The 26,946-nt window shown below is 34.5% G+C and overlaps 1 protein-coding gene across 4 annotated transcripts in view; it reads left to right on the forward strand.

Moving 5' to 3' along the window:
• LOC123523393 (ATP-binding cassette sub-family C member 4-like) overlaps positions 1-26,946 on the forward strand; it is a 124,214-nt gene that overhangs the window by 74,376 nt on the left and 22,892 nt on the right. For all 4 annotated transcript variants that reach the window (XM_053539089.1, XM_053539091.1, XM_053539092.1 and 1 more), the window contains 9 exons: positions 591-782; positions 2,948-3,129; positions 3,674-3,770; positions 17,808-17,920; positions 18,572-18,662; positions 18,978-19,153; positions 20,969-21,246; positions 22,304-22,383; positions 24,419-24,569. In XM_053539089.1, coding sequence (XP_053395064.1) covers positions 591-782; positions 2,948-3,129; positions 3,674-3,770; positions 17,808-17,920; positions 18,572-18,662; positions 18,978-19,153; positions 20,969-21,246; positions 22,304-22,383; positions 24,419-24,569 — 1,360 coding nt within the window. The remainder of the gene's footprint in view (positions 1-590; positions 783-2,947; positions 3,130-3,673; positions 3,771-17,807; positions 17,921-18,571; positions 18,663-18,977; positions 19,154-20,968; positions 21,247-22,303; positions 22,384-24,418; positions 24,570-26,946) is intronic.

A 26,946-nucleotide genomic window follows, 5' to 3' on the forward strand; every position in this document is an offset into this window, starting at 1 on the left:
TGAACAGAACTTACAAGGATCGGTATATATCTAAATATGCGAAGCTGTTGACTGTTATTTTTGTTTAATATTTCAAACGACTTGCTTCAGAATGAACTATTCAACTTAAAAAGTATTTCTTAGCTTTGTTGCAAAACATGATGACAAAAAAGCAACAATTATAAATTAATGCATAGTTCTGAAAAAAAATCTTACTGACAAAAATATCTGTGATAATTTGCTGAAAAAAAATAAATGGAGCAGATGACACACATTTGTATACATAGAACAAAAACAACATGTAAATACATTTTACCAAATATACACTTAGTAGTTATGTGTAGTTGGATAATGTACCTTATTGCCTTCTGTCATGCGCTGTTTTCAACAAATGAACCTGATACCGTTAAGTGATGACAAAATTTTCAAATTTGCGACAAACACGTAGTCAGTAAATTTATCAAATTAAATGGCAAAAATCTATTGTTTGTTTCTTTTCTTTTTTAAGTGGTGGTTAAAATCTTATTAAATGCTTTGAAATCTTATGCTTTGGTTCAGACTGAAGGGAAAACATTTATTCGTCAGTCAACATTTTCATTGATAAATTTTAGTCTTCAATACTGCTGACAATATTAAAAGAACTCCCAGAAGTTTATGGAGAAGTAAATGTTTCCGGTCGTGTAGCGTATACTAGTCAAGAGCCATGGGTATTCTCAGGAACTGTACGACAGAATATTACTTTTGGTAACGAATTTGATAGTGCGATATACAACAGAATACTGCGGGCTTGTGCTTTAGATAGGGTAAGATTTCGAGTTTTTTATTATCTTGTTTACTCATGCAGTTTTGAATGATCCTATGTTCCTACATTGTTTTCTTTGGGTAAAATATGGGTACAATTTCTCCAAATTCTGTTAAGAGTCATATTTTGGGAAAACTCAAACTGTTCAGTGCATAAATACTGTTTCAAAAGAGTTTAAAATCAAAAGGGTGTTAGTGTGAGGGTTGTTGTTCCAAACGTAATGACATTCGTAATGCGATTCAAGATAAACGTGATCATTTGAATGTCTTTTGAAAAATATATCTAAGAATGGATTTTGATAAAAACGATCTAATATACCTTTGAGTTGAAACTGATTTTCCTCACTGCATTGTACAAACTTGCCCGTAATTTAGGGCGAGCAGAGTTCGATTCGGGGTAAACTTGATGTAAACGTGATCCATGCAGTAGGTGCGCGAGACGCATGTACCTACTCTTGTATACACTACCATATCAGGGTGTTAAATGCAGAAGCGTTTGGCTTGATATGACAGGCGTAGAAAAGGCATTTGACAGTCACTGTTAGTTCTGGTCGAATCTCAACAGATATTTATTTTACCATTCTAGTAAAATTCTAGTTCTGGCCACCATAACTTTACTGAAGCTGTTTTTCATTTTCTGATAGTCCATTAAGTAATGGGGAAACCCCGTTTGGTTAACTAGCCAGTCAAGCAACAATTGAAAGCACAATTAGATATTAAAGTACATTTTGTTTTGACGAAACCTGGAACTTTATACTTTAAAGATCATGTAAATATAAGTGTCGTACATCCATGTTGAATTACCTACGAATTAAGAACATCCTTAAATACTTAATAAAAGCAGCCACTGGAATTTTAATTTTGTCTAAACTAGTTATTTCACATCTGGATTACCGCAATGTATGGTGTAGCTACCGGTGAGGTGCGTAAGATGCAACGTATTAAAAAATGTGCGCAAATATCTTTTCTTAACAGAACGAAATTTGACAGTTCAAAACAAGCATAGTATGACCTACATTAGTTGCCGGTGAAAGCAAGGATTGAGTTCTAGATACTTTCTTTCATGTATAGATGTCACATTGGCGCATTGGTTTTTAACCGAATTGCTAACACAGTATACTCATAGTAGGCAATGTTTGAGATCGTCAGAAAATTCTGAATGTCGTTTAGTTGTTCCATTGAACAAGTGCAAAACATTCAATGACAGCAGTATCTGTACTATTTGTCCAAAAATGTGGAATGAACTGCCGTTAAAGTACACAAAAATAAATCACTTGACACGTTCAAAAAATCTTAAGAAACCGTATTTCAGAGAGTAGTGTGTAGTGTTTCTTTTTTTCAAACAGTCTGTGATAGCTCCATTAACCATGGGGTTTAAACCTCTATATGCAGCCAATCTGGGCGTACCATGTAAGGTTTAAAGTACTTGTATTCGCAATAGAGGTAAAATAACCTCAGGGGGAGGGGTGCGGTCATGAAAGTTTGTTTAAATAAGGCTGTTATTATTATTATTATTGGCGTTATTATTACTGTTATTATTATGTACAACGCCATTGAATATGTCATTGTATAGAAATAGGCGTTTAATCAATGTATACGGTTTTAGTTTTAGTATCTCGCACAGTCTCTCGTGAGAAACTGATGACGTCATGCCAAAGTTCAGAGCACGTGGTTATTTTTGAAAATCAGGAAAAAATAGTGCATATTTATGAATTTAATTTAATCATTATCATGACCATTTTAGATAAAGTTCCTAAAATCATACCTTAGAAGGTTTAAGTCCTAGGAAAAGGTCAGTAAACAACGATTCTATACCGCCTATTGGTTTTCAAAATGAAGAATACCCTGATCGGTGACAACTGAAATGGCGGACATAATATTGCAGACATGGTAACCCATTTGAAACTTGTGTGTATAACTTGTGTTTAAATTATGTTGCATGGATAATATAATGTCATATCAAAAGAAAAATGGATTAGAAATATTTTAAAGTAAAAAGTGAATCCTTTGCAATTTATTTGATAAAATTATAGGGTCGCAGATTTCTGGTTAGGTTTCAGTACGGACTTCGTTCCAGCTCAGAGGTCCGTAACAGCATATAAATATCTCTGAGCTGAAATTTTTAACTAGTAAAAATCTTAAGTTAGACCATTCTACATTATTTAAGGATATATCCGTTATGCCCAATGGAGATCAAACTTTGATTGGTGACCGCGGTGTGATTTTAAGTGGCGGACAGAAATCTCGAGTTAGCCTGGCGCGGACACTGTACACAGATGCCGATATCTATTTGCTTGATGACCCGCTTAGTGCTGTGGATTCTATCATTGGACAACACATTTTTGAAAAGTATTTCTTACTTTTTTAATTTATTTGTATTACGATAACTTAATAACTGAATGTTTGAATAATTTAATTTCAAAAAGTGCGTCATAGTGTAGTCTACATTAATACAACAATTCATGACAAAATTAGAGTAGTTTACATAATAAAGTCTCACAAGATGCAGAATACCATTATTTTGTATTCAAAACGGTTATGTTTATATGAACTGAAGTAGAAATTGATAGAAGAAAGAAACCTCAAAACACAATATACATTTAAAACAAACAGGGTATTGTGTTTTGTCGTGTCCACTTTATAAAAAATATATTATATAGTGTTTTTTTTCTGTCAAGACTTCTTGGAATATTAAAGCAGAAATTATTTCGATTATGTTGTTTCTCATTTTATTAGATGTCGTTTCACTACATTTACAATAACAATTTCATTGTTTTTTACTGGAGCAGTGAGTAACGATTTGGCTTTTTTTATTCTGGCACGCCCTCTTAAGACCTTTATTGTTCATTCTAAAGCATGTGTAGCATTTAAATTGTATATGTTTTTGTTCTAGTGTTATACAAGGCCTTTTAAATGGAAAAGCAGTAGTTCTGGTCACACATCAGTTGCAGTTCCTGAGGTTTTCTGATGAAATAATTTATCTAAAGGAGGTAAAAGATAATTTTCCTAATAATGGTAGTTGCTTTAGCGCTTTTTAACGAACTCCACATAGTATAAATCCCCCGGTGTCTCTTAGTTGTACATGTGCTTTGTTTTTGGCCGCGCTGTCTTATAGGCTACGCCATGTTTTAGACATGTCTGTCGTATAATGAACGTGGCTCCAGTTGCTCGACCTCGACTTCCTGTGCTTGACTTAAGTTTGGGATAAGGTACTGAGATATAAGTGAAACATATATTACCTTCCGCCTCGCTATCTGCATTTCATGAATAGAGACAATTGGAAAAGTATTGTAGTAGGGCAATTTATCTCACGCTAATTTGTATATGAACTTGTGATTTTACAACAAGCATACGATAAAACATAATTAATAAATCAGAAATGTTGTTTTTAATTCCATAACTACCCGTTTTATTTAAATACATAACTGGTCCAAGGAATACATTCAAATACGACCTGCCCGTAACCGCCGACAACTCTTTAATAGTCCTTTCGTACCAGTATCCAATATAATCAATATGTCCCGTGATAGTGCCCTGATATCTTACTAACCTGTGACCCGTAGCGTTTATGATGAATGCAATGCGTCATTGCATTCGCCCTCGCTATATTGTAGTGACCGCTACGTTGTTTACATCTATTACTTTTTTACGTAAATGAATATAAATCATATCTTGGATATTGTTTTACAGTTTTGTTGTGTACTACCAGTCTAAAATGACCAACGTCCACACAACTAACAATAACAAATGTGTTCCAACGTTATAAGGCTGAGGCCATAGCCAACAATGAGGTTGTAAAGGGCAAGGTATTCGCTCTAACGGTTGGAAGCAGGCCGTGACAACTGGCTCCCAGACAGGATATTGGGCATTGGAATAAACCCTGCAAAATTTGAACATATTTTGGATTTACATTGATAATTTGAATGATCGGTAATATAATGCCATGTGACCTCACAAGAGCTCTATACATCTATTCGATATTTTATCCGTTTGACCTGGTCAAATGTAGTTTGTTTACATTTAACATGAACACATGGCCTTCACATTTTAATACCTGTACTGATATACCTACCCGTTGAGCTGCTGAGGATGGAGATCTCCGACGTTAGACAACCACTATTTTACGCTATAATCTTCGAGGAGGATCAGCAAAGAGGCTTCCTAAGGATGACACTTAAGTTTTAATTTGATGTCAAAAATTTGACAGTTTGACATACATATGTAGTTCTACGTGTTTCTTAGCATCTAGTGATATAATGGAACAAATGGTTTGTGTTTTAATATTATATTTGGAGTAAGGATCAAAGAAGTAAGTGTATTTTCTAGGAATTTTGATTATTGTTTAGTTTTAAAGATATTTTGACAGTAGGTCCGATATAAGCTCTATTTTTGCTTTACATGTTTTGGTAAAGTTCGGTGGTAAATACAACCCGTTATTAATTCATTTTTATAAGTACGCTTTTTGAGCAAGTTAACACAAAAGCGAGTAAATTCGTCTCAGTAAATTGAGGATCACAGGCACTACATAACTCCTTGTTATTAACAACCCGATAGTCCTCTAGTTGCTATAATTATATAATCAATACCTGGATTAACTTCTAAAGAAAATGAAGGAGTTAAAAAAAGAGATTAGGGAAGAAAAGAAAAATCAGCAAACAGAAAGCCTTGATAGAGGAAGAGATGCATATGGGTATACACGGCTACAGAAGATGATATACAGACATAGGCCTTTGGAAGAGTCTCGAAATTCAAGTTCAAACGTTAGGCAAGAAGTAGAAAGCTCAAAGTGAAGTCAAGCAAAACAATGAAGATATATTAAGGCTGACAAAAAGGATTTAAACTGAGTGATTTTGATGTTTGTTTTGGGTTTAAAGCCGTTTTTAACAGTATTTCAGTTATGTAACGACGGGCAGTTAGCCTAACTGTTGTTTCTGGATTCTGTACCAGTACAAACCTGGTCTCCTCTCCGCAAGTAACTGCCAACTTCCTCACATGAATCAGAGGTGGAGAATGAACGATTTTCAGACACAATGTCTTTTATCAAATCGTCACGGAACATACGCCTCGCCTATTGCTCGAACTCTCGATCACGTGATCCGTAGATATGCGCACTCCTTATTGACCTAAGCGGCGGGCTTTAAACTGAGTGAGGTCTCCGTTGAGGGACAAACTGGAGACAAACTTGATGGCCCCTTAAGTAAGAATCATCTTTTCAATAGAAAAACAGGAGCTATTAACGAACGTGAAATACTTGTTGAAGAAACTGACAAAAGGACTAATAGATACGGGATCCATGGTAACAACAATATCATCAAACTTCTACAATTCTTTTCACCAAAAACCAGCTTTACGCTCATTAGATGATTTTGAGCTAGACATCAGGGTCCAGTTGTTCGAAACTTTAACCGGCTGTTAAACTAACCGTCTGTTAAATTTTGATTAAAAATGTTTGTCTTGGTGGGAATAACTTTGCTTCTACTGCGAAGACATTTTAGTGTTCATTATCCGCAATTCGTACATTAATTTTTTTTTCTAAGTTTTCCAAAACGTTGAAATATAACTCTAAATTTTAACTAACCGTTAGCTTAATAGCCTGTTAAAGTTTCGAACAACTGGGCCCAGATGAGAAAGCGAAGAACGGATACCTTACATAGGATACATAGAAGTAAATATCAGGTACCGTCATTAATAGATGAAGCTCTTCCGATTCTTGCTGTTGTGGTTGAAGATACTGAATATCATGAAAACGTTCCTCTCATAATCGACACAATTTAAACCGCGGAATAAGGACACAGTCTGAAACATCTAACAGGTAAACCTTACCCGAGTCCTGGAATATGGCTTTCAGCACAATAAATAATAGTTCAGTAGGTCTAGTAAAAGCCATCAAAGACATTAAACTATATCCTATGGAAACGAAAACATATCTAGGATTTTTTTGTAAGCAATACAACACGAAAGCAGCTGTAACCTTACCATAAGCTTACACCTTCGAAGACCGGGTAAGGGTAGTGACATTAAACAATCCAGGGAAAAAAGCACGCGTTCCAGTTCGAATCTGCAACCTGTCAACAAAGGTCATAAAGATTCCAGCAAAGGCAAACACATGTCAACTTGAAGAAGTTAATGTTATCCGTGAGGCTACCATTTTCAAACAAAAGACACCATCGAAGGACATCCACCATTCTGAAGAATCTGTAAAGGAATGTTTGTTTGTTTGTTTTGGGTTTAACGCCATTTTTCAACAGTATTTCAGTCATGTAACGGCGGGTAGTTAACCTAACCAGTGTTCCTGGATTCTGTACCAGTACAAACCTGTTCTCCGCAAGTAACTGCCAACTTCCCCACATGAATCAGAGGTGGAGGACTAATGATTTCAGACACAATGTCGTTTATCAAATAGTCACGGAGAACACACGCCCCGCCCGAGGATCGAACTCGCGACCTCTCTATCCGTAGACCAACGCTCTACCTACTGAGCTAAGCGGGCGGGTTTTTAAAGGAATGTAAAATAAACATGAATAAAAAAGTGGCAAATGTATCCTCAGCTAGTCTTGAACATCAGACGGCACCTGAAAAAGAAAACAAAAACATGAATCAAAATACAAACGATACAACAGATAAAGACAAAACAACTTATACATATGGAGTGAATTTAGAAGATACTAATCTAATGACAGAAGAAAAGAAAATGGTGTATAATCTCTTCAATCAATGGCGACATATATTTCCGAAGAGTTCCACATATTTAGGCCACACATCTGCAGTGAAACATGAAATAGAATTGACAGATAAAACGCCATTCAAAGAGCCACATCGTTATTTATCACCATGTGTATTTACTGAATTCAGAGAACACAGGAGATTTTGGACAGCAATGTTATTAGGCAGTCTGACAGCCCTTGGTCGTCTAATGTCGTGGTCGTGCAGAAAAAGGGTCGATGCTTTTGCAGAGACTTCGGGAAACTAAACCAAAGCACCTAAACAGACGCATATGATATACCTGGAGTTAGAGTTGAAGACACTGACATCTCTTGTCTGGATCGAAATGTTTCTCGAAATCCGATCTTAAATCTGAGTACTGGCAAGTGGAATTTCGAGAACAGGATAAGGAAAAAGCTGCATTCCAGGTTGGAAGTGGTCTAGGATTCTTCGAATACAGCAGAATGCCTTTTTGGTTATGTAACGCCCCAGCCACTTTCCAACGAGTCATAGAACATTGCATTGGTCATCTGAACCTTCATGATTGTCTCATATACTAAGACGATATAATTACTTTCAGTTCAAATGTTGATAGCCACATTGAAAAATTGGACGCAGTATTCCGAAGACTTGCAGAGTATAACTTGAATCTCAGTCCTCCAAAATGTAAAATTCTTCAAAACCAAGACCACTTATCAAGGTCATTTAATCTCTGCAGATTGTATTCAAGCTGAACCAGAAAATATCGAGGCGGTAAAATCTTGGCCAATACCAAGGTCAGTTAAGGAGGTTCGCCAATTTCTGGGATTTTCTGCATTTTACCGGCATTTTATTAAAGGATTTGCTTCAATTGTAGGCCCTCTTAACAACCTTTTAATCAGTCACTCAACAAGGAACAAGGAAACAAAAACAAAAATGGAAAAATTTTCTCAAGAAGTCGAAAAATAAACATCAGATATCTTTTGAAAAAGTTAAAGATATACTTTCCTGTCCTCCAGTGTTGGCCTACGCAGATTACAACAAGCCGTTTAAAGTGCACACAGACGCTTCTTGTACTGGATTAGGAGCCAGACGCTACAAACTAGAGGTGAATTGCAGCATTCGGCAATTATGATTTCACCCAAACAAAAGGAGCGGGCTGCAGAACGCGGACGCGGAAGTATTGTCAATGCGGCGACATCAAGTGGATCCCGAGGTTGTCCAAGCTTTAAACATTGCTGCAACTATTGTCATGGGCCTTTTTGTTGACAATCTTTAACTCGCAAATGAAGAGGCAACAGATGGAAATGACCCTGATATTCCAGTTCTCCTCTCTTATGGTCTTTCCACCAAGAACTGGAGCAAAGCACGAATGCAAGATAGACTTATTTCTTATGTTATTGATCACCTCAGGAAAGGTTCGATTCCGACTAAATCGGGCGACCGTACATTTTCCGGTATCAGTGTCTACTTGCGGGATTGGAAACAACTTGTCCTCATGCAGGGAGTGCTATACAGGCGACACCGAGTCTTTGGTGAAGAAAGATTACAGTTGGTACTTCCAGAGAAAGCCAGAATCGATGTTTTCAGGACCTTGCATGATGACCTCGGTCACCAAGGTCACGATCGGATCGGGCCACCTCATTATTCAAAGAAGGTTTTATTGGTCCGGTATGGATGCAGAAATAGCTGAAATGGTAAGGAAATGTGAACGATGTTTCAGAAGAAAACATTTACCATCATACCATCAAGAGCAGAATTCGTCTCTATCCAATCGTCTTTTCCCATGGAGGTTATCTGCATCGATTTTCTAACACTGGAAAGGCCAAAAGGTGACTGTTAGGACGTGCTGGTGATTACAGACTACTTTAGCCGCTATGCACAAGCATATCCAAAATGGAAAGAAGGCCAATTACAACGAGAGAGCACGTAGTTCTGCCCTGGCGACTGGAAACCAAGTACTTGTCAAGAATGTGTCCAACCGTGGAAAACAGAAACTAGCAGATAGATGGGAATATGACCCATACAGTCCCTGGCTCGCGGATTTTGCCTTTTCCGCGTTACCATGGGCACAAATATTTACCCTCAGTGGAAAACCGCGATGATTTTTCACATTAAATCATTACTGAAGACTGTGATAAATCGCGATGATTTTGTAAGACCTCGCGATCTATTATAGATGAAGTGTCCGCGGCGACTAGCGATGGAAAATCGCAGCGGGTCGCGGCGAATCACCGGCAGTCACCGCGAAATCCAGGTAAGGTTTTGCTAAGGCGCATATTTATACACTTAACGAATGGTTTTAGAAATATTTGCAACCGCGTTAATTGCAAATATCTTAAAAACTAATTAATGTATCTTTATAAAACTTTACTTTTATCCAATACACTTTTAATAACGTAAATGCAATTATATTCAAAATGGCAATTCTACTTTAATCACGAAAACGTACACTATAATACGAATTAATTAAAAATAAAGCGGCGCCGTTATTTCAAATCTAGTCTATTTCCTTTAAATTGGTTTGCTACAATTATACTTGGTATATAAAAATAGTATTTTATTTATTTTCATATAAATATAAAGAACGGTCTGCGATGTTAATGTTTTACCTATAATTAAATAAATCACACATTACGAATTGATAAAAGTTATTCAATAGTGTATCTAGACATTTAATAGATTGAAAACCAATAATTATTATATCAAGCTAAATTTGAACATCAATAAAATCTTTTAACTGGTAATACATAATATCCAGTTTATAAAAATATATAGCGTGTGAGCCATTACTGTTGATAATAATTTTAAAACAAACATACTTCAAATACTTTAAATAAATCACACATTACGAATTGATAAAAGTTATTCAATAGTGTATCTAGACTTTAGAATTTTAAAACAAACATACTTCAAATGTTCAAAGATAATATAAGAAAGATGTGTATTTCGTACCACGTGCATCATTTTTTTTTAAACGTGATCATATATCGGCAAAAGTTGTCAATTAACCCCTTATCTATTGACACGCGTTAAAACAATATTGAAATATCTTGTCACTGCGAAGGGTAAAATACGTATTTAAGATGATTCATCTCGTAATATTTAATATATACTACCTTAAAATTTAGTTAGTCTTTTAATTGTGAAATATATTTTTTTTAAATAATTTAGTTTGCTTCTACCCATATATTGTAAATTTAGTTATTGTATTTATACATGTATCTAGCGGACTGTCACATTACATTCACCGATTTGATTTTTAAAGCGCTTAGACTGTTCGTATTGCAGTTTAAAGCAGCTGTATACATATCATTAATCTTAGAGAGGTTCTTTGATATATTATTAGGTTATTTAACATTGTTCTGTACAATACGGAGATATATTTGGACGAGTACCCAGCTGAGAAAACCATATTGGACGAGCCGCTTTGCGAGTTCAATATGGTTTTCTCAGCTATTCTATATCTATTTTATCTTACTATAATAATAGTTTAAATTAAAAATGTTTCACTGAATATTTTATTTCTGCCTTTTCTAGTTTTTCCCAGCTTGGTATGAGTGCAAATATATATTATACAGAACAATATTAGACCTTAAATAACCTTTTTATTCTATATTTATTTTACTTCATACGTAATATACGTAATTCATTGAATGTTGTTTTTTTCTGCGCATCATCATTAAAAAAGTATATGGTGCAACCTCCCTATAACAGCCATTTGGCGATTTGGGTGGTAATAATACTTGGCTGAGATATTATGCCCACAAACATTGTCAGCAAGTTTGGTGAAGATCGGATGAAAACTGATCGACTTAAAAGAGCGGACAAAGCTAAATTCCCCGTTTTTCGAGTAATTCAAGGACTATAATCAAAGAGTGCCTGGTACAATTTGGCTGGTTATCGACATTTGCTGAGATGTAATGCCCACAAACATTGTCAGCAAGTTTGGTGAAGATCTGACAAAAACTGAATTTTAGAGCAGACATGTTTTGGATGCTGAGCGCCCGTCAGCTGCCATTCATAATCTTCTCCATTTTGTTTCTTAACCGTTAAATAAAAACTGCTGAGGTAGCTATTCAGACAGTCAGGGCTGATACCAATTTCTAGGTTTCGTCCGGAACGGCTTCTTTTAGCGACTTTTCAAATATTCCAACATCTGCTGATCCTTTTTACTGTATTTTAAGTTTTTGATTATTAACCAACGTTTTAATATCTAAATCAGATAGCATTGTTATCCACAGTTTTTGTGTGTTCACTGTGTTGTAAACAACTAAAAACTCAAATTAAATCCAAATTTCAAGACGCATAATCAAACTCTATACATAGAGCGCCTACTTCATCCGATTTACATTCGGAACATTTTCACGCGTTTCGGGCTTTATCGTATGCTTAACATGGGTTTGTTGAACCGTCCAAATACAGAAAATACAGGATTTTTTGTACGCGCGTGCGTCCAAATACAGAAAATACAGGATTTTTGTACGAACGTGCATCCAAATACCGTAATATATTGTACGGTCACGTGTTGCAAATGATCGTTCGCGATTGGATAGATAAAATAGGTATAGAATAAATGCGATTTATCTCCCCTATTCATTCATATTTACTATCATTAGTTTTGATATTTCTTGTACAGGTGAAACTCAAAAATCTAATTTATCCTGCTGTGTTATATTTCAATTTAATCATATTTTATTGTATATATATACATATTTAATACACACACATGCAAGAAGCATACATAAATACATCAATGTAAATATACAAAAGGGTTGGGTCAGAAGTTATAACAACATTATCGGGGGCCCTCCCCTGACAAAGCAGACTATGTGTTATTTAGAAATACTGTGATATATGTGAACAATCAAATTAGGAATTGAAAAAGAAAAAAGAAAATATAGTATGGTACTGCAAAAAAAAAAACAGCAACAAAAAAACCCATTTATATATTACAGAAAAGCGAGAAGAAAAAAAAGATACAATACAATTGCCGCAGATCCAATATAGATGCCACCTTCCCAGTCCAATGCATTTCATGTATGTAATATTTTAGCAGTGGTCCTTTCTATCTTGATGTACATCATTAAAATACAGAAAACTAAACAGTAAAATAGTACAATAGTTATCAAAATCTCTTAGTTTCCTTTATGAAATGATGTACTTGATGAAATAAGAGCTATTTTGAGCATCGTTCAGGATATCAATACCAAATAGTAATTTATTCGCGCTAAGAGGGTGGAACTGACGTGTATTTATAAAAAAAAATCTCCTTTGATTGTTGTATTTTGGACATTTAAATAGAAAGTGTTCGGCATCTTCTGCTAAAGCACCACAGTTACAGGCAGGATTTGCGATAAGGTGATTGTTATACAAATCTGAATAAAGGTTGCTACAATTGTTTCTAATGCGTGCTTGATGAACGGATGGTGAGCGATAGCCATTTGTAAAATATGATGGAACAATTGGTGGTTTGTATAAATCCTTGAGTTTTCTTTTGAAACTTGCTAATGAGTCTGATTCTCTAATATCTAAAGGTAAATTCTTCCAAAGTTGTATTGCTGAAGGGATGACGGACTTAGAATAAATTTCTGTTCTCCTCGCCATTGATACATAATTAACATTATTTCTCAACCAGTATTGATTTTCATATGCATTTTCGACTAAAGGGGGGAATAACTGTGATAAGTACAATGGCAATAAATGATGTTTTTCTTTGTATACTAATATCAATTTCTGAATCTTTCTTCTGTCCGCAAGAGATACCCATCCGATTTCTTTTAATAGTTTTTGAATAGATACTGATCTTGTTAAACCCGTTACAACTCTTGCAGCTTCGTATTGTATTTTTCTAATATTTCTTTCTCATAATTAGCACAATTATCCCATAACAAAGAGGCATATTCCAGACGTGGACGTAAATAAGATATATATATTATATTTCAATAGCTAATCATGATTGTACGTTTATGATAAAACACATTTAACCATTCTTCTGTAAGCTTTTTATATAAATAAAAAAAATTACACTGATATGACATTTTTCATTATTTCATTATTATGATACTGAAAAAAATATCAAGTTTTCACTATATTCAGATATTTACTTTTACATTATACGGCCACATTGAAAAACAAAATTAACATATTATAAATGGTATGACAAAGAATGCCTTATTTTATATAAAGATAGTTGTTATCAAATCTTGTCAGTAGATAAATATCATATTATGAAAATACGCATAATTGAATTAATCTATGCATAACATGTTTGATAATTATTATTATTAAAGATGAGGAAAAGCCATTTACTTTTCTTTTTTCCTTTTGAATAATTAATGTTAATAATCCTGTCAGTTTATATGCATTTTGTTTTATTCTATTCTGTATATAGTTATTCTCTTACCTGTAAATCGCGGCGATCCACCGCATTTCACCGCGAACCACCGGCACTTCGCCGCGATGCGCTGCGATATGTCTTCGCAATACACCGCAATCGATTTATTGCTTTTGGTCACGGTGGAAGCTGTCAAACATTTTACGGGGATGCAGGAAAAACCGCGCATCCCCGCGGCTCATTAAAGTGTCCGCGCTAAGGTCCAATCGCGGGGAATCGCGGACTTTGAAAAATCCGCGAGCCAGGGACTGTATATCGTTAGCTATACATATATTCCGGTCTACAAGGTTGAAGGAGCATGATATAAGAAGTGCAGAACACTGCATCATAACCTATTCCTTCCTTTCATGTGAACAACTGATGTCCCAATAGAAGTACAAGAAGCTGATACACACCGATTTCCTGGTATGATCTGACTGAATGTATTGAGATTTAGATTACCAAAGCTTTTGATGTTTTGTTTTGTATTGTAGATGTTCCAATACAGTTGTTTTGTATGATAAAATAATTCAATTTACAGAATTATAAATATATGTGTATTGCACACCTGCTTCATTTAAGATTTTAAAATGACCTAGAGTTGAATAGGCGTGCCTCATTTGGAATAATGCGACAAATAGTTGTACTTTTGTATTTGTACTTATGATATAATTTATCACACGTTTTTTTTATAATTTCTGAACAGATGCCAAAGCTTCAGAAGTTTGATGAGTCTTTTTAAAATATTTACGATACAGTAACTGCAATTTATGTATCTAATGCATACTGATTTTCAACTTTTTTTTATAGACAAACAGATATGAATAGTGGACCCACCGTTTTGATTCACTTTATTTTGTAGGATATCGTTAAACTATGTACTATTTCTTCTTTCATCATTTCATAATTTTATTAATCATCGTGTTTCATATTTCTTTAATTTCAGGTAGCGAAATGTCGGGACAGTATTTTTAAAGCAGGGAGTGTGTGTCGTAGGGCAAATTATCTCACGCTAATTTGTATGTTAACTTGTGATTTTACAATAAAGTATATGATGAAACATAATTAATGTTGGTTTTAATGCCATAACTACCCGTTTTATCTAAATACATAACTGGCACCAGGGAAATGATCAAATACGACCTGCCCCGTAATCGTCGACAACTCTCCAATACTCCGTTCGTACCTGTATCCAATATAATATATGCGGGTGGGATCAAAAGTAATGCAACCAATGGTGTTAAATGACAACTTAAGGTTGGATTAAAAAAAACCTTCAAAGTAATCTCCTTTGACAGATACAAAACGTCTCAATCTTTTAATCCAATCCTTAAAAACTTTCTGATAGTCTTTTTCAAGTATATCACTAAGGAGGTTAAATATGGCGGGTTGTATAATTTCTGCCTGCAGGCTTTTTCTTGAGACGAGGAAAAGGCAATGGTCACAGGGGTCTAGATCCGGAGAATATGGTGGGTGTTCTAGAACATATACTCCCTGTTGATTCAAAATCGACGTCACAGCCTTGTGACTCGAGGCGTTGTCATGTAACAAATGGATGCCTCGTTGGTCGACGTTTCTGGAAATACTTGAGAAGCTTTTTAAGAACTTTTTTCTTATAAAACTTGGCATTCATTGACTTGCCTTTAGGTACAGGAACTTGGATGGCGAGACCTTTAGCAGTGTAAAATATGGCATACATAACCTTTTTCACACTTGCAATCCTTTTGGCAATGCAAAGCCTTCTGGCATTTTTGGTGAGCCGTACTCGGTTACTATTTTTTCGATGCGGTTCGAAGAAATGTATCCGAGACTCATCACCTGTTACTACATACATAAATTATTTTTGATCATTTCTTGGAAACCTTTTCAAAAGCTTGCGCACCATCTTCATGCGCGTGCGTTTTTGCTCATCAGTGAGCAAATGCGGGACCCACCTAGCACTTTCCTTCTTCAATTTCAAAATATTTCGCAGAATGCGCAACACAGATGCTTTTGAAATGCCAACCATGTCCGCAATCTGCTGAGAAGTATCTTGCGTCAGAAAGTACTATTTGTTTGATTTTTTCACCAACCCTTGAACTACTTGCAGACTTAGGTCGACCAGTTTTAGGCACATTTTTGACAGACCCCACGCCTGCACAAAATTTCCTAACCCATCTGCAAACTGTGGAAAAGGACATTTCATTACTACCATAAACAGCATATATGTCAGCATAAATGTCTTTTGGACCTCTTAAGTCTTAATGTAAGACCTAATTTCGTTCGCATTTTTTACACTTTTACCAACCATTTTGCCTAACCGCCTACGAGTAGGGTTTGTGCAAATGTGAATTGTGAGCGAGATATTGTGTCTACATGTATAGTTTATACGTCGATTGAAAGCTATTACAACGGGGAACACGTACAAGGCGTGAATTTTGTACTCGCGCAAAATATAGGGGTTATCAATAGCCAGTGGCATTCCTTTTGATCCCATCCTCGTATATGTCCCGTTATAGTGCACTAATATCTTAATAACTTGTGACACGTAGCATTATGATGAATGCAAAGCTTCATTGCATTCGCCTTCGCTATATTTTAGTGATTGCTACGTTGTTTACATCTATTACTTTTTGAAATAAATAGATATGAATCATATCTTAGATATTGTTTTACAGTTTTGTAGTGTACTGATAAGTGTCCATAAAACCCCTGTAGACTTGACATGTAGTCCTTGTCAGGGGAATATGAATTTCATTGATATGTACAGATAATTGGTTATTTCCTGTGTTGTTTTGCATTTTATTGATTAAAATGCAGCTTTTTCCATAATATCCACAATGTTATTTTAGTTGATATTGTACTAATTGTAATGGATCAGTCATTTTGGGTTATGTCCTGACCAATTGAATTATAACTCTTTTAGAAAACTCTCACCTTTATTTAATAAAAAATAAAATATTTGTTTAAAACAGAAAAAAAGAAATTACAAGTAATTTAATTCAATTGTTATGATTTTTTTTTATCTAAGTAACAAAATAAAACAAGAAAAACTTGATAATTGCTGGATTTTTTTAGAGATTAAAGAAGCGTTCAGTTGCATTTTTAAGAAATGAAATAGAAATACGGACAGAAGGAGTTTATATATTAAAGATATATAGGCAAGATTGATGAACAGAATGTTTGGCTGTTGATCTTTCTAATGAGACAGTATGAATTGTGTTAGGTGATCTGAGTTATACAGAAGAAACTTTATTAATTGCAGAAAATTCTGATTATAGTATAATAACTTCGATTTGGGAATATATAGTTCCCGTGTGTGACCTATGTACATTTTCTTTTATCTATAATAAAATTAAGCAATAAAAAGATATCATTGTTCAAAATAAACATGATTTATTATTTATAGAAGGTGCCTGAATGCATTTTCGTTCATTTTTGATAAAAATCCAACAATAATGAGATATAATTTTAACAAAACTTGATTTATTAAAAAAATATAAATACTGCTGTATCTTACCACCTTGTTTGTTTAGCCCTAATTTCATCAGGCTTTCTAAACTCGTTATAAAGGTGAAAACTGGTTTGCCATAAAAGTGAGAAATATTACATGCATTCTATGAACTGCACAGTAGCTATACAGTAGCTTATTATGATAAACAGAAGCTAGTCTATCATTTGTCCAATCTTGTATATTTGCCCTTACCGCCAATATGCAGACCGTATCATTACCAGTGGTCACATACCTTGCATACCAGGATCAGTGTCTTTAAGTAGTAAAATATCACTCTTTCCGAAAACATGTGTAATATTTTGTTTTACATAACTTGTAAACTCCCTAAACCAATTCGACAAAGGGTTGAAGAAAACTTTTGTTATAGTATTTAAGATGTAGATAAATGTTTTTCAACTTTAAAACGTATATATGCCAACAAATAATATTTAGGAAAGTTCTCATCATGATGCAAAATTTTATTGAATTAACTTGCAGGGGAAAATTGTTGGTAAAGGGACATATCAGGAGTTATCACCCGTAATAAAGCAACACCACAGAAGTAATGAACAGTCGGAAATCTATTGTGAGACACATGCGCAACAAGATACGTAAGTATTTTGAAAACAAGATCAGATTCTGAGATAATACACCGCAGACAGTGATTTGTCGTTGAATATTTGTTTTTAATTTTAGTTGCACCCTCGTGATATACTTATACGTACCTGAACGACAAACGTTAATTTCATTCAAGCGAAAATCACAGAGATAATGTTATTTTGATTTTAAAACGATATTAAGGATTATTACCTACATCTTTGAAAATATTCACCAAATATCTGGGTGTTTTGTGATATTTTCTTTTCCAGGGCCCCGCATTGACGTTAGACTAAATGACGTAACAATTCTGACGTACAAAATAGCCATGTATTGCATAATAACACACAGTTTCAGTCTTTTTCTTTTTGGTTAAGAGGGGAATACTTCGGGTCATGTTAGAATTTCTATTAAACGATATCTAGTTTGAAAATGTTGAAATGCTCGGTTTGACGGCGGTTATGGAATTTCATGCTACCGTCTAGGTCCTTTAGTTATTGAGCATAACTGAAAATTTGCACATGCTACAGGTACAAATAAAAACAGTTAGAGACATGCGAAGACATATGTAGCAGACACTTAATTGTAATGTTTTATTCACTCCGAATTGGTTATGCTATTGTAACATATGATATATAGTGTATTTAAACGTTTTCGTCTCACAGTGGATCCTGTAGACAACGTAATAGACATGAAGAAGATTTGCCAAAGTCTGAAATAATTCTGTCTCCTACCTCGATCAGACCAGACTTCAAGGTAGGCAAACAAGTATTACTACTGTGAGGATAAACTTTTTTTACAGTAGAAACAACCATAATAGTGCCTTTAATGGCCGCTGTATACTGATTTTTGCAACTGTACTTTGTTAGATTGTTTCGCCATTTTTTAAGAAAACCATTCAGGCAGTTCTTTGTTTTATACAAAAGGACCGGACCAGGCTGAATCCTCACTCATTAGAATAAGTAAGAAGCATATGGTCCAATGATATATTCAGGAATTTGAGCATTTTCTGTACCTTTGCCTATCGGATATACATGCATTATAACATTTACAATTTTTTCGTAATTTCAGTCCGAACCTGTCGGGGTACCGGTGGGGGAAGAAAGGCGTGAGAAAACAGTAAAAGCGACTACGTATAGCCACTATCTCAAAGCTGGGGCTGGATTGCCTACAATACTAATCATGATAATGGCATTTCTAGCAGCACAAGGAAGCTATGTCTTTTGTGACTGGTGGCTTTCCTACTGGTGAATAAAATATTTTGTTCTTCTGACATATATTCAAAACGATTTTGACGTTCAAATGGACTTTTAATTCCTCATCGACAGAAATTGCAAATATTTTTTCTTGCTTTAATACTCATGATAATTATATCAATGCATCGAATGTGTTTATTATCTGTAAAATTTTAAATACTTTATTTAGTTATCAGTGTGTAATTTGGAGGAGATTAATGTGAGAGAAGTCTTAATATCTTGAAATATGCCATTTCAAATATCTGCCACAACAGATATGCAGAAGGTAAAAGGTAAGGATAGACTTCCCGGAAGCACAGAGCACTCAAAACACAACCATAGAATCATGCATCGCAAAGTAGGCCCACGGCAAAAGAAGCTGTAACTTAAACATATTGTAGACTGGCTGCTTATAAATCCAACAACAAGTACATTATAAATATAATACTATGCAAATTACAGAAAATAGGGTTTGGATGATTAAGGGTAGATAAAAGGATCGGATGTTTAGGGAAGGAGGAGCAAGGATGAATATAAAGCACGGAAAGTCATGTTCCTAAAACGTAGTATTCCTACAACCAACGTCACAGACACGTACGTCCAAAAGACAAACACACACAGACACACACATACAATTAACATACACAGATAAACAAACAAACAAGCGACAAAACATGGGCACCGCCCATGACAAAAACGCACACACACACGCACGCGCATACGCACGCACGTACGCACGCAGGCACACACGCACGCACGCAAACACACACACAAGCAGGAAAAAAACAGTCGAAGGACGGCTGGCGGTCAAACTTACGGTGGGCACGATAACTTACACATTGTAAAATCACTTTTTGGGCACCACCGATGACAAACACGCACAGATACATATAAACACACACAGAAGCAGGAGAAAAGAACAGGCGGACAAAATTATAGCGGGCACGATAACTTACTCACGGTAAAAGGAGAGAGGAAGCAAATGCAAGGAAGCGTAAATACATGGGAATGGGGTGGGATAAGGCGATGGGGGTAAAAGGGGTAGTGAGGAGAAAGTGGGAGGAAACGCAAACATCAAACAAGACAACCTACACAACACAAGGTACGAGACGGACAGGTATCAAGTTGAAATTAGGGACACCGCCTTGGAACGGTCAGCTAACTATAGAGGAAACTGGGTGTTTAAACGCATTTAGGACATGCAAACCTCGCATTTACGCGTACCCCATTTTAACAAGTTAGACAAGACAGTGTAAATAAAATCACTCCCCGCTATGAAAGGCTCCAACATTGGGGACAAAGTTCCAGATCATATAAAGTAAAGCATACAAGTAGGGTCAGTCAAAGGTATAAATACACCAATGTACTCAACAATGTCTGATGTCAGAGCACCAAGACCCTAACTTTTAAGGGTACGACTAAGCAAGCTGCAAGACAAAACGGCTTCATAACTTGAAATTTTTGCTATTACGAATGCCACGAAATACCTCAAAGTCAGAAATTTACACGAGGAATTTATTTCCCTATTTTTGCTAATTGAGTTTGCGGAAAGAAATACTGGCAAAAGTATTGATTTTGTTTATACTTTCCTGTATACATTACGCGACGACCATATACCGTGAATATTCTAACGATCTTATTCTTAATTTAGAAGTAGTCTCGCGAGGGTATAAATTCGTTGATCTCCCAGTCAATATTAAAAAGTAATTGTTATGTATAATGAGCATTCTAAGTTTATTAAATGTAAAATTCATAGAGGAATAAATGTAAAAGTGTCTCTAGTGAAACTAAATTTCATTTGAAGGACAGCGTTTTGTTTCATTATAGGACAAACCAAGAGGAGGATAAATATGCTGCTATGGCTAGGGACGCAGACTTGTCATTAAATGGTGTCAACAATACACATGTCATGATACCGAGAGTAGATACGCAATTCAATATAGCCATATTCAGTGTAATCACCGGCGGTGTTTTCATTTTTGGATTATTGCGAGCACTTATTTTCTTTAAAGTGGCGTTAGATGCATCACGAAATCTTCATAACTCGATGTTTGATAGTGTGTTGGGAACTAGGATAGGATTTTTTTATGCCAATGAGGCCACAGGTCAGTTAAAAATATAATAAAGTAAATGAAGCCATACAACAGCTTATTATTATGTAAGACCTCTATTTTGGTATGTGTAGTTATCTAGCACGCGTTCAAGCAAGTTTGCAATATTTCTCAAGCCGGCTGTTTGAATATCTTCAAACTGACCGTCTCCATCAGATTATAGTGTTACATCCACTTAAGATGCCTACCTGCAACAAACAGATACATTTAAGTCAATTTTACTCTTTAAATGGAAGTTTTGCACGTTTGGATCGAAATCTTTGTAAAATGTAGAAATTGATTAATCTCTGATTTTTCAACACTTCAGAATATACTTAGAAAATTCGGCAAATAAAAAAGATAGGGTCATGTGCTCGATATTTTTGTTAGACAGATCTGAAAAATTTTGACCTCACGCAATTTTTCATAATGGAAGTCTATGGGAAAATCGCAATTTCCATAACATTTTCACGAATAAAAGTTTTTCTACAATGTAGACTTGAAAAAAAATCTCAGGTCATAAATAAATATATGGTCTAAAATTTGTTGAAATAAATGTACAAATGTATAGGTCCGTGTGCTTATTTGTGAGGTACTTAACAATGATTAAGATAAACCGCACATTTCAAGCTAATTGTCAGACAATATTTTGAATTATTGAACGTGTCAGATGTTTTAATATCATATTTTAACAGAAAGTATCAGTATCATTGTAATGAATTTAGTCGCTGGTTGCCATTTATTCATAAAATGATTTTTATTTCTGTCCGCCGAATTCAGGTTTTATTCCACGTTTCTGGATAAATAACGTTACGCCATCACTTCCGGTTTATCAAACGTGCAGATCTACCTTAATAGATTTACGTGTTATTATATAATTTGTAGCTTTTCTTTTAGTTATGAAATTCGGGTTTAGTATACCTTAAACATTGATCGTTCAAGGGTTAACAAAATTAACCAACTAAAAGCTAAACAAAATGCTTCACTTGTAGTAGTTTTCACATTTGCAGTGAAGAAATCTTACCTGCCTGGAACACTCATACATTCATAATAATTTTTGCATGTTTTACAGGAAGAGTACTGAACAGATTTTCAAAAGATATAAGACAGCTTGACGACACATTACCGAAAACATTCTTCGAATTTCTACAGGTAAATATAAGTTATTATAGATAAAAGTCGAATGCATTCGTGTAAAGAGGAAAGACTTGAATGAAACATAAGGTGTGTTAAGTGATGCGAACGTAAGGTTAGTATTTTAGTGAACTTCGTTCTCTGAACGTGGCTGTACCTATTCGATTTTCCATTGGATTTTGCAGCTTCTCAAAAAATTGTGTTTTTCTTACCATTTTCGAAGTCGTTATTTCTTGTTAGCTAGAGGTTGGTTTCTCTGTCCAAGAAAGGTCTGCACCCTTATAACCAACAATAAGCGTGTCATTGCAGAAAACGTTGACGTTTAGAATGTTATAAAACCTGTAAGAATATCCTTTAGAAGCATAGAAAAAAAACAACAGATTTTGTTTGATAAGGTATGTTCCAAAAATTTATGAAATGTTCAACATTCCTCATTCCCAAGATAACGGTTTGAGTTGAACTCTATTAAACCACGACACATTGTCTAATGAAGATATTTGAAAAAGAACAGAGTAAGGATAATTATAAGAGATTAATGGAAATTTGGAACGTATCTTTTTATTTTTTAATGCGCCTGGTGCTAGGTGGATTTCAGCAGTTTCCAAATCTTATTACCTGTTATGAACAGGCTCAGTCAACCCGAGTCTGCTATTATTTTCGTTTATAGTGTTACATATTACAAAGCATCATTTTTCAGTTTTCATTGCACAAAGAGAAACATTTATAGTGAGCATCTAGGTTGGCATATTTCTACTGACCACATATCGACTTCTTTATTACGAAATGTTTCGTAAAAATGTCACTTATTTACTTATTATCTGGCAAGTGACGAAATCGCGTGTTATCGGATTAAGAATCTTAACAGGACAAAACTGCCTGCTAGTGCTCGCTGCTGATTTTTGTCACTTGTGTAATCTAGATATCTTGATTTTCGCCAGGTAGTCAGTTTTGATTAGCAATATCCCTAATCGCCCCGTATCATTTCGGAAAGAATGAAAATACATAAAGTGGCGTAATATATAGGCAAAGTTTTCATTCCTTTTGAATGTTATAAATTATATCTATATCAATCTATCACAAACCATTAGTGGTGGTGGTAGGGTACGCGGTGGAAACACTAATTCATTCCGTATGTCATAGGACGCAAATAATATTATCTACATGAAACATGTCTCAAATGCCATTATTTACCTATTTTATACTACTTTCAGGAACGTATTGTATTAGAATCTATTTGTTGTCACGTAGTTAGCAGTCAGTAGTAGTCAATAGTCAATTCGTTAGCCGTAACATTAATTTCGTAGGTCGTATCACTAGCACTAATCCAGAGTTTTACTAATAATCTTCATTGGCCTTCCCATGAACCCTTTGTTTTGTCATCCGCCATCATTGTTATTGTATGAACAATAAACATACACTGTCTAAAAATGTCAATATGTATATTTACAGGTATGTTCTGATGTCCTCATATATATTATTAGTTACATAAATATGTATTCTAAATAACTAAGGCTTTTAAATGTTGCAGTAACTGATATGTGGTTTTAAAGTACATTTGATGCCATTTATTGAACACCGTTGATATATGTGTAATGAACCCTTTGTTATGTCATCCGCCATCATTGTTATTGTATGAACAATAAACATACATTGTCTAAATATATTATTATATATATTTACAGCGCCCATTTCATACGTACAAGAACCCGCATAAACCTAACAGCCCCGTGACACGTATAGGTTACGAAAAGTCTATCTGTTAATTGCCTATTTTGGTACGAGTATAAACTTTCACAATAACGACTTATTTATATAAATATGTTGATGGCAAAAGTGGGCACTAACAGGTAAAAGGCAGTTTAATTCTGTTAACACAATTATTTGGATAACATGCAATTTTGCCACTTGCTAGATAATAACTGGATATTTTTAGAGAATACTGTCTACATAAATAAGTGGATTTGTGGTTGGCAGAAATATTGCACCATAAATATCAAACTTAATTTATTATAAAATTTATCTAACTATAACATAAAGTGTTATTTTGTTTCAGAGTGCTTTGGTTGTCCTTGGTGTAATAATAGTTGCAGGAATGGCTGTGCCATGGGTGTACATTGCCTTACTGCCCCTTACAGTTGTGATTGTGCTTCTGAGGAGATATTATGTCAAAACAGCTAACCATATTCGCCGACTAGAAAGCACGAGTAAGAATAAATTGAGTGATTACTTAAAATACTTTAAGTACATTCTTTGATTCAACTTTAAAATGGTCTATCGAAGACTTTGGGATTACCAACAGTCTGCCATTTGGTCCGCCCATCCATCATCCACCCCTCGTACGTCATCAGTAGTTTCTTCGAACAATACTGTTTCGTCTAAGGGTAACACTTTCTTCCTACTTTAAATACTAAAAGTAAGAAAAACAAACCAGCAACTATCAGCAATAACAAAATATAAAAGTAACAATTCAAATGCCTTAAAATGTTGATTAGCCGTAAAGTCAATCTAATATGTAGGAATAGTCATGATCCTGTCCTGGCAAAATTTGAATTCAAACAGTATTATTTCCAAAGTTTAAGAAATCGAAATTAAATCTAATTTGTCCTTAGACCATACATCCTCTTCTTAAAACATTTTAAATCCACAATTTCAATGTAAACCCTTCAAATGTTGAATGTTCCAACTGGTAATCTTGTGTTATTAAGAAATACAAGATAATTTTTCAATAGGATTTAATGTAGTTTCTATCCTGTCCTCAGACACCTTCCTATTTAAAGTATCATGGAATGTTCCAGAACTTTTATGCATCACGGTGAAAACAAAGAAGATTCTGGGAAAAAACAAACATTAAAAGTAAATGTAACAACCTGTTCATCAGTATTGTGATAGACCATTCTTGAACACCATAGAATATAAACAAGTTATTGACATGCCTTATGTATCAGAACTGGGTCAAGCTTTACAGTTAGAAATGAGTAATCAAATAAAAATGATAAAGAAAAAAAAAATAAAGTTAAACAATGTACGTAACAATATTTCTTCTAAAACCATAGTACGAAATTTGAGGATCTTAGCAAGGATGTTCCTTTGAAGGTCCTCTTTCAAAATTGTTCAAATAGTTCCGTAAGGTTACGCATAGATGCCACCAGGAGCAAACAATATGAAACAGTTCAAATATAATGTCTAAAATAACTGCACCAATATTAGATAATTTCATAGAAATATTCCTTGGGTGACCGTCTACAAAGATTGTATAAATTTTTATGATTTGTCGTAAAAGGAGGCGTGATATATCTTATATAAATCTTCTCGTCAGATACTGATGGTTCAGCTATAGTATAATTGATCCTTAGTTTACCTTCTACCAGTATTTTCATATTTATCAAAATCATTGGTCACTTTTTCCCTATATGTATATATTGGAACAGTTAAAAGTCTCCGAGCCAGAAACTGAAGGCCCTGTTTTAAAATAATTTCACACAGATGAGTTTCAATAGTAGATGATTAAAATAGGCCACTAACCGCTCACTCCTGTAGCAAGTTGCAGAACAAAGATATAACTATTTAACATACAAATAAGACAAAATTTACTTAGTTTGTATACAAACTGATAGGAATGATTTTCAAAAGAACTGCTTTGAAAATTATATGCGCAGCACGAATTTAATAATTCAATATTTCCTCCATTTGTGTCTATTGTTAGCGAAAACACGATATATTAAAAATAAATTAATTCTGAATTATATATAAACAGATTAAAATAAAACAAACAACTTATTACTTCAGTTTGAAATACCCAAAACATATTTAAATGGAAATTTATAAAAGGGAAATTCTTTTCAAAAATGAAAATCTCCTCAGCCCTTAAAAGTGACATCAAAATACAAAATCTAAATATAAAGATAATGTAAAGTTTTCTGATAAGGATCTAGATCTACTGTTTTTTTCATTTTTCTCTAGCAGAAAATAAGGCAAGTGTCATAACTGTAATTGGGTTGGGTTTGGTCGAATTCTGAGTGTTAGTAGTCGAGTAATACTCGTGTAATGTACAGCTTGGTTCTTACTCCCATGATAACTAAGTACTGATATTAAGAGTGGTACTTGAGAGTATTAATCAAAGTACTCACGAGTACTTTATGAGGACCGCAGTATAGATTTACATTTACCAGTGAATTTCTTACCAAACAAAATGGTCACAAGCATATACTTTCCGCCGCTCAGTTCTACACATTTTACTCGTAATTGATCGTAGTTACTCAATTTCTTCTGATTTCTTTACACCATTAAAGTTATTGTAAAGTTAGATATGTCAAATTTATGGCTATTCATACGCCGTAAAACTGGCTGTATAGTATGTCCAACATATTGCATATTGCATCTTTTACCTTTTATTAAACATACAACATCATTCTTTAGATTGACAGTGTGTATCATATCGTAAAGAAAATGTTTCTTAAAAGATAATCTGTTAATCTGTATATTTGATAAAAACATGACTTTTTACAAAACTTTTTTTAAATACAATGTATGTCAAATATTAGTACTTTTCAGAGTTAAAAAAAAAAATTCATGAGTGCTGAA

The sequence above is a fragment of the Mercenaria mercenaria genome, chromosome 3, assembly GCF_021730395.1.
Source record: "Mercenaria mercenaria strain notata chromosome 3, MADL_Memer_1, whole genome shotgun sequence".
Classification (NCBI taxonomy): Eukaryota; Metazoa; Mollusca; class Bivalvia; order Venerida; family Veneridae; genus Mercenaria; species Mercenaria mercenaria.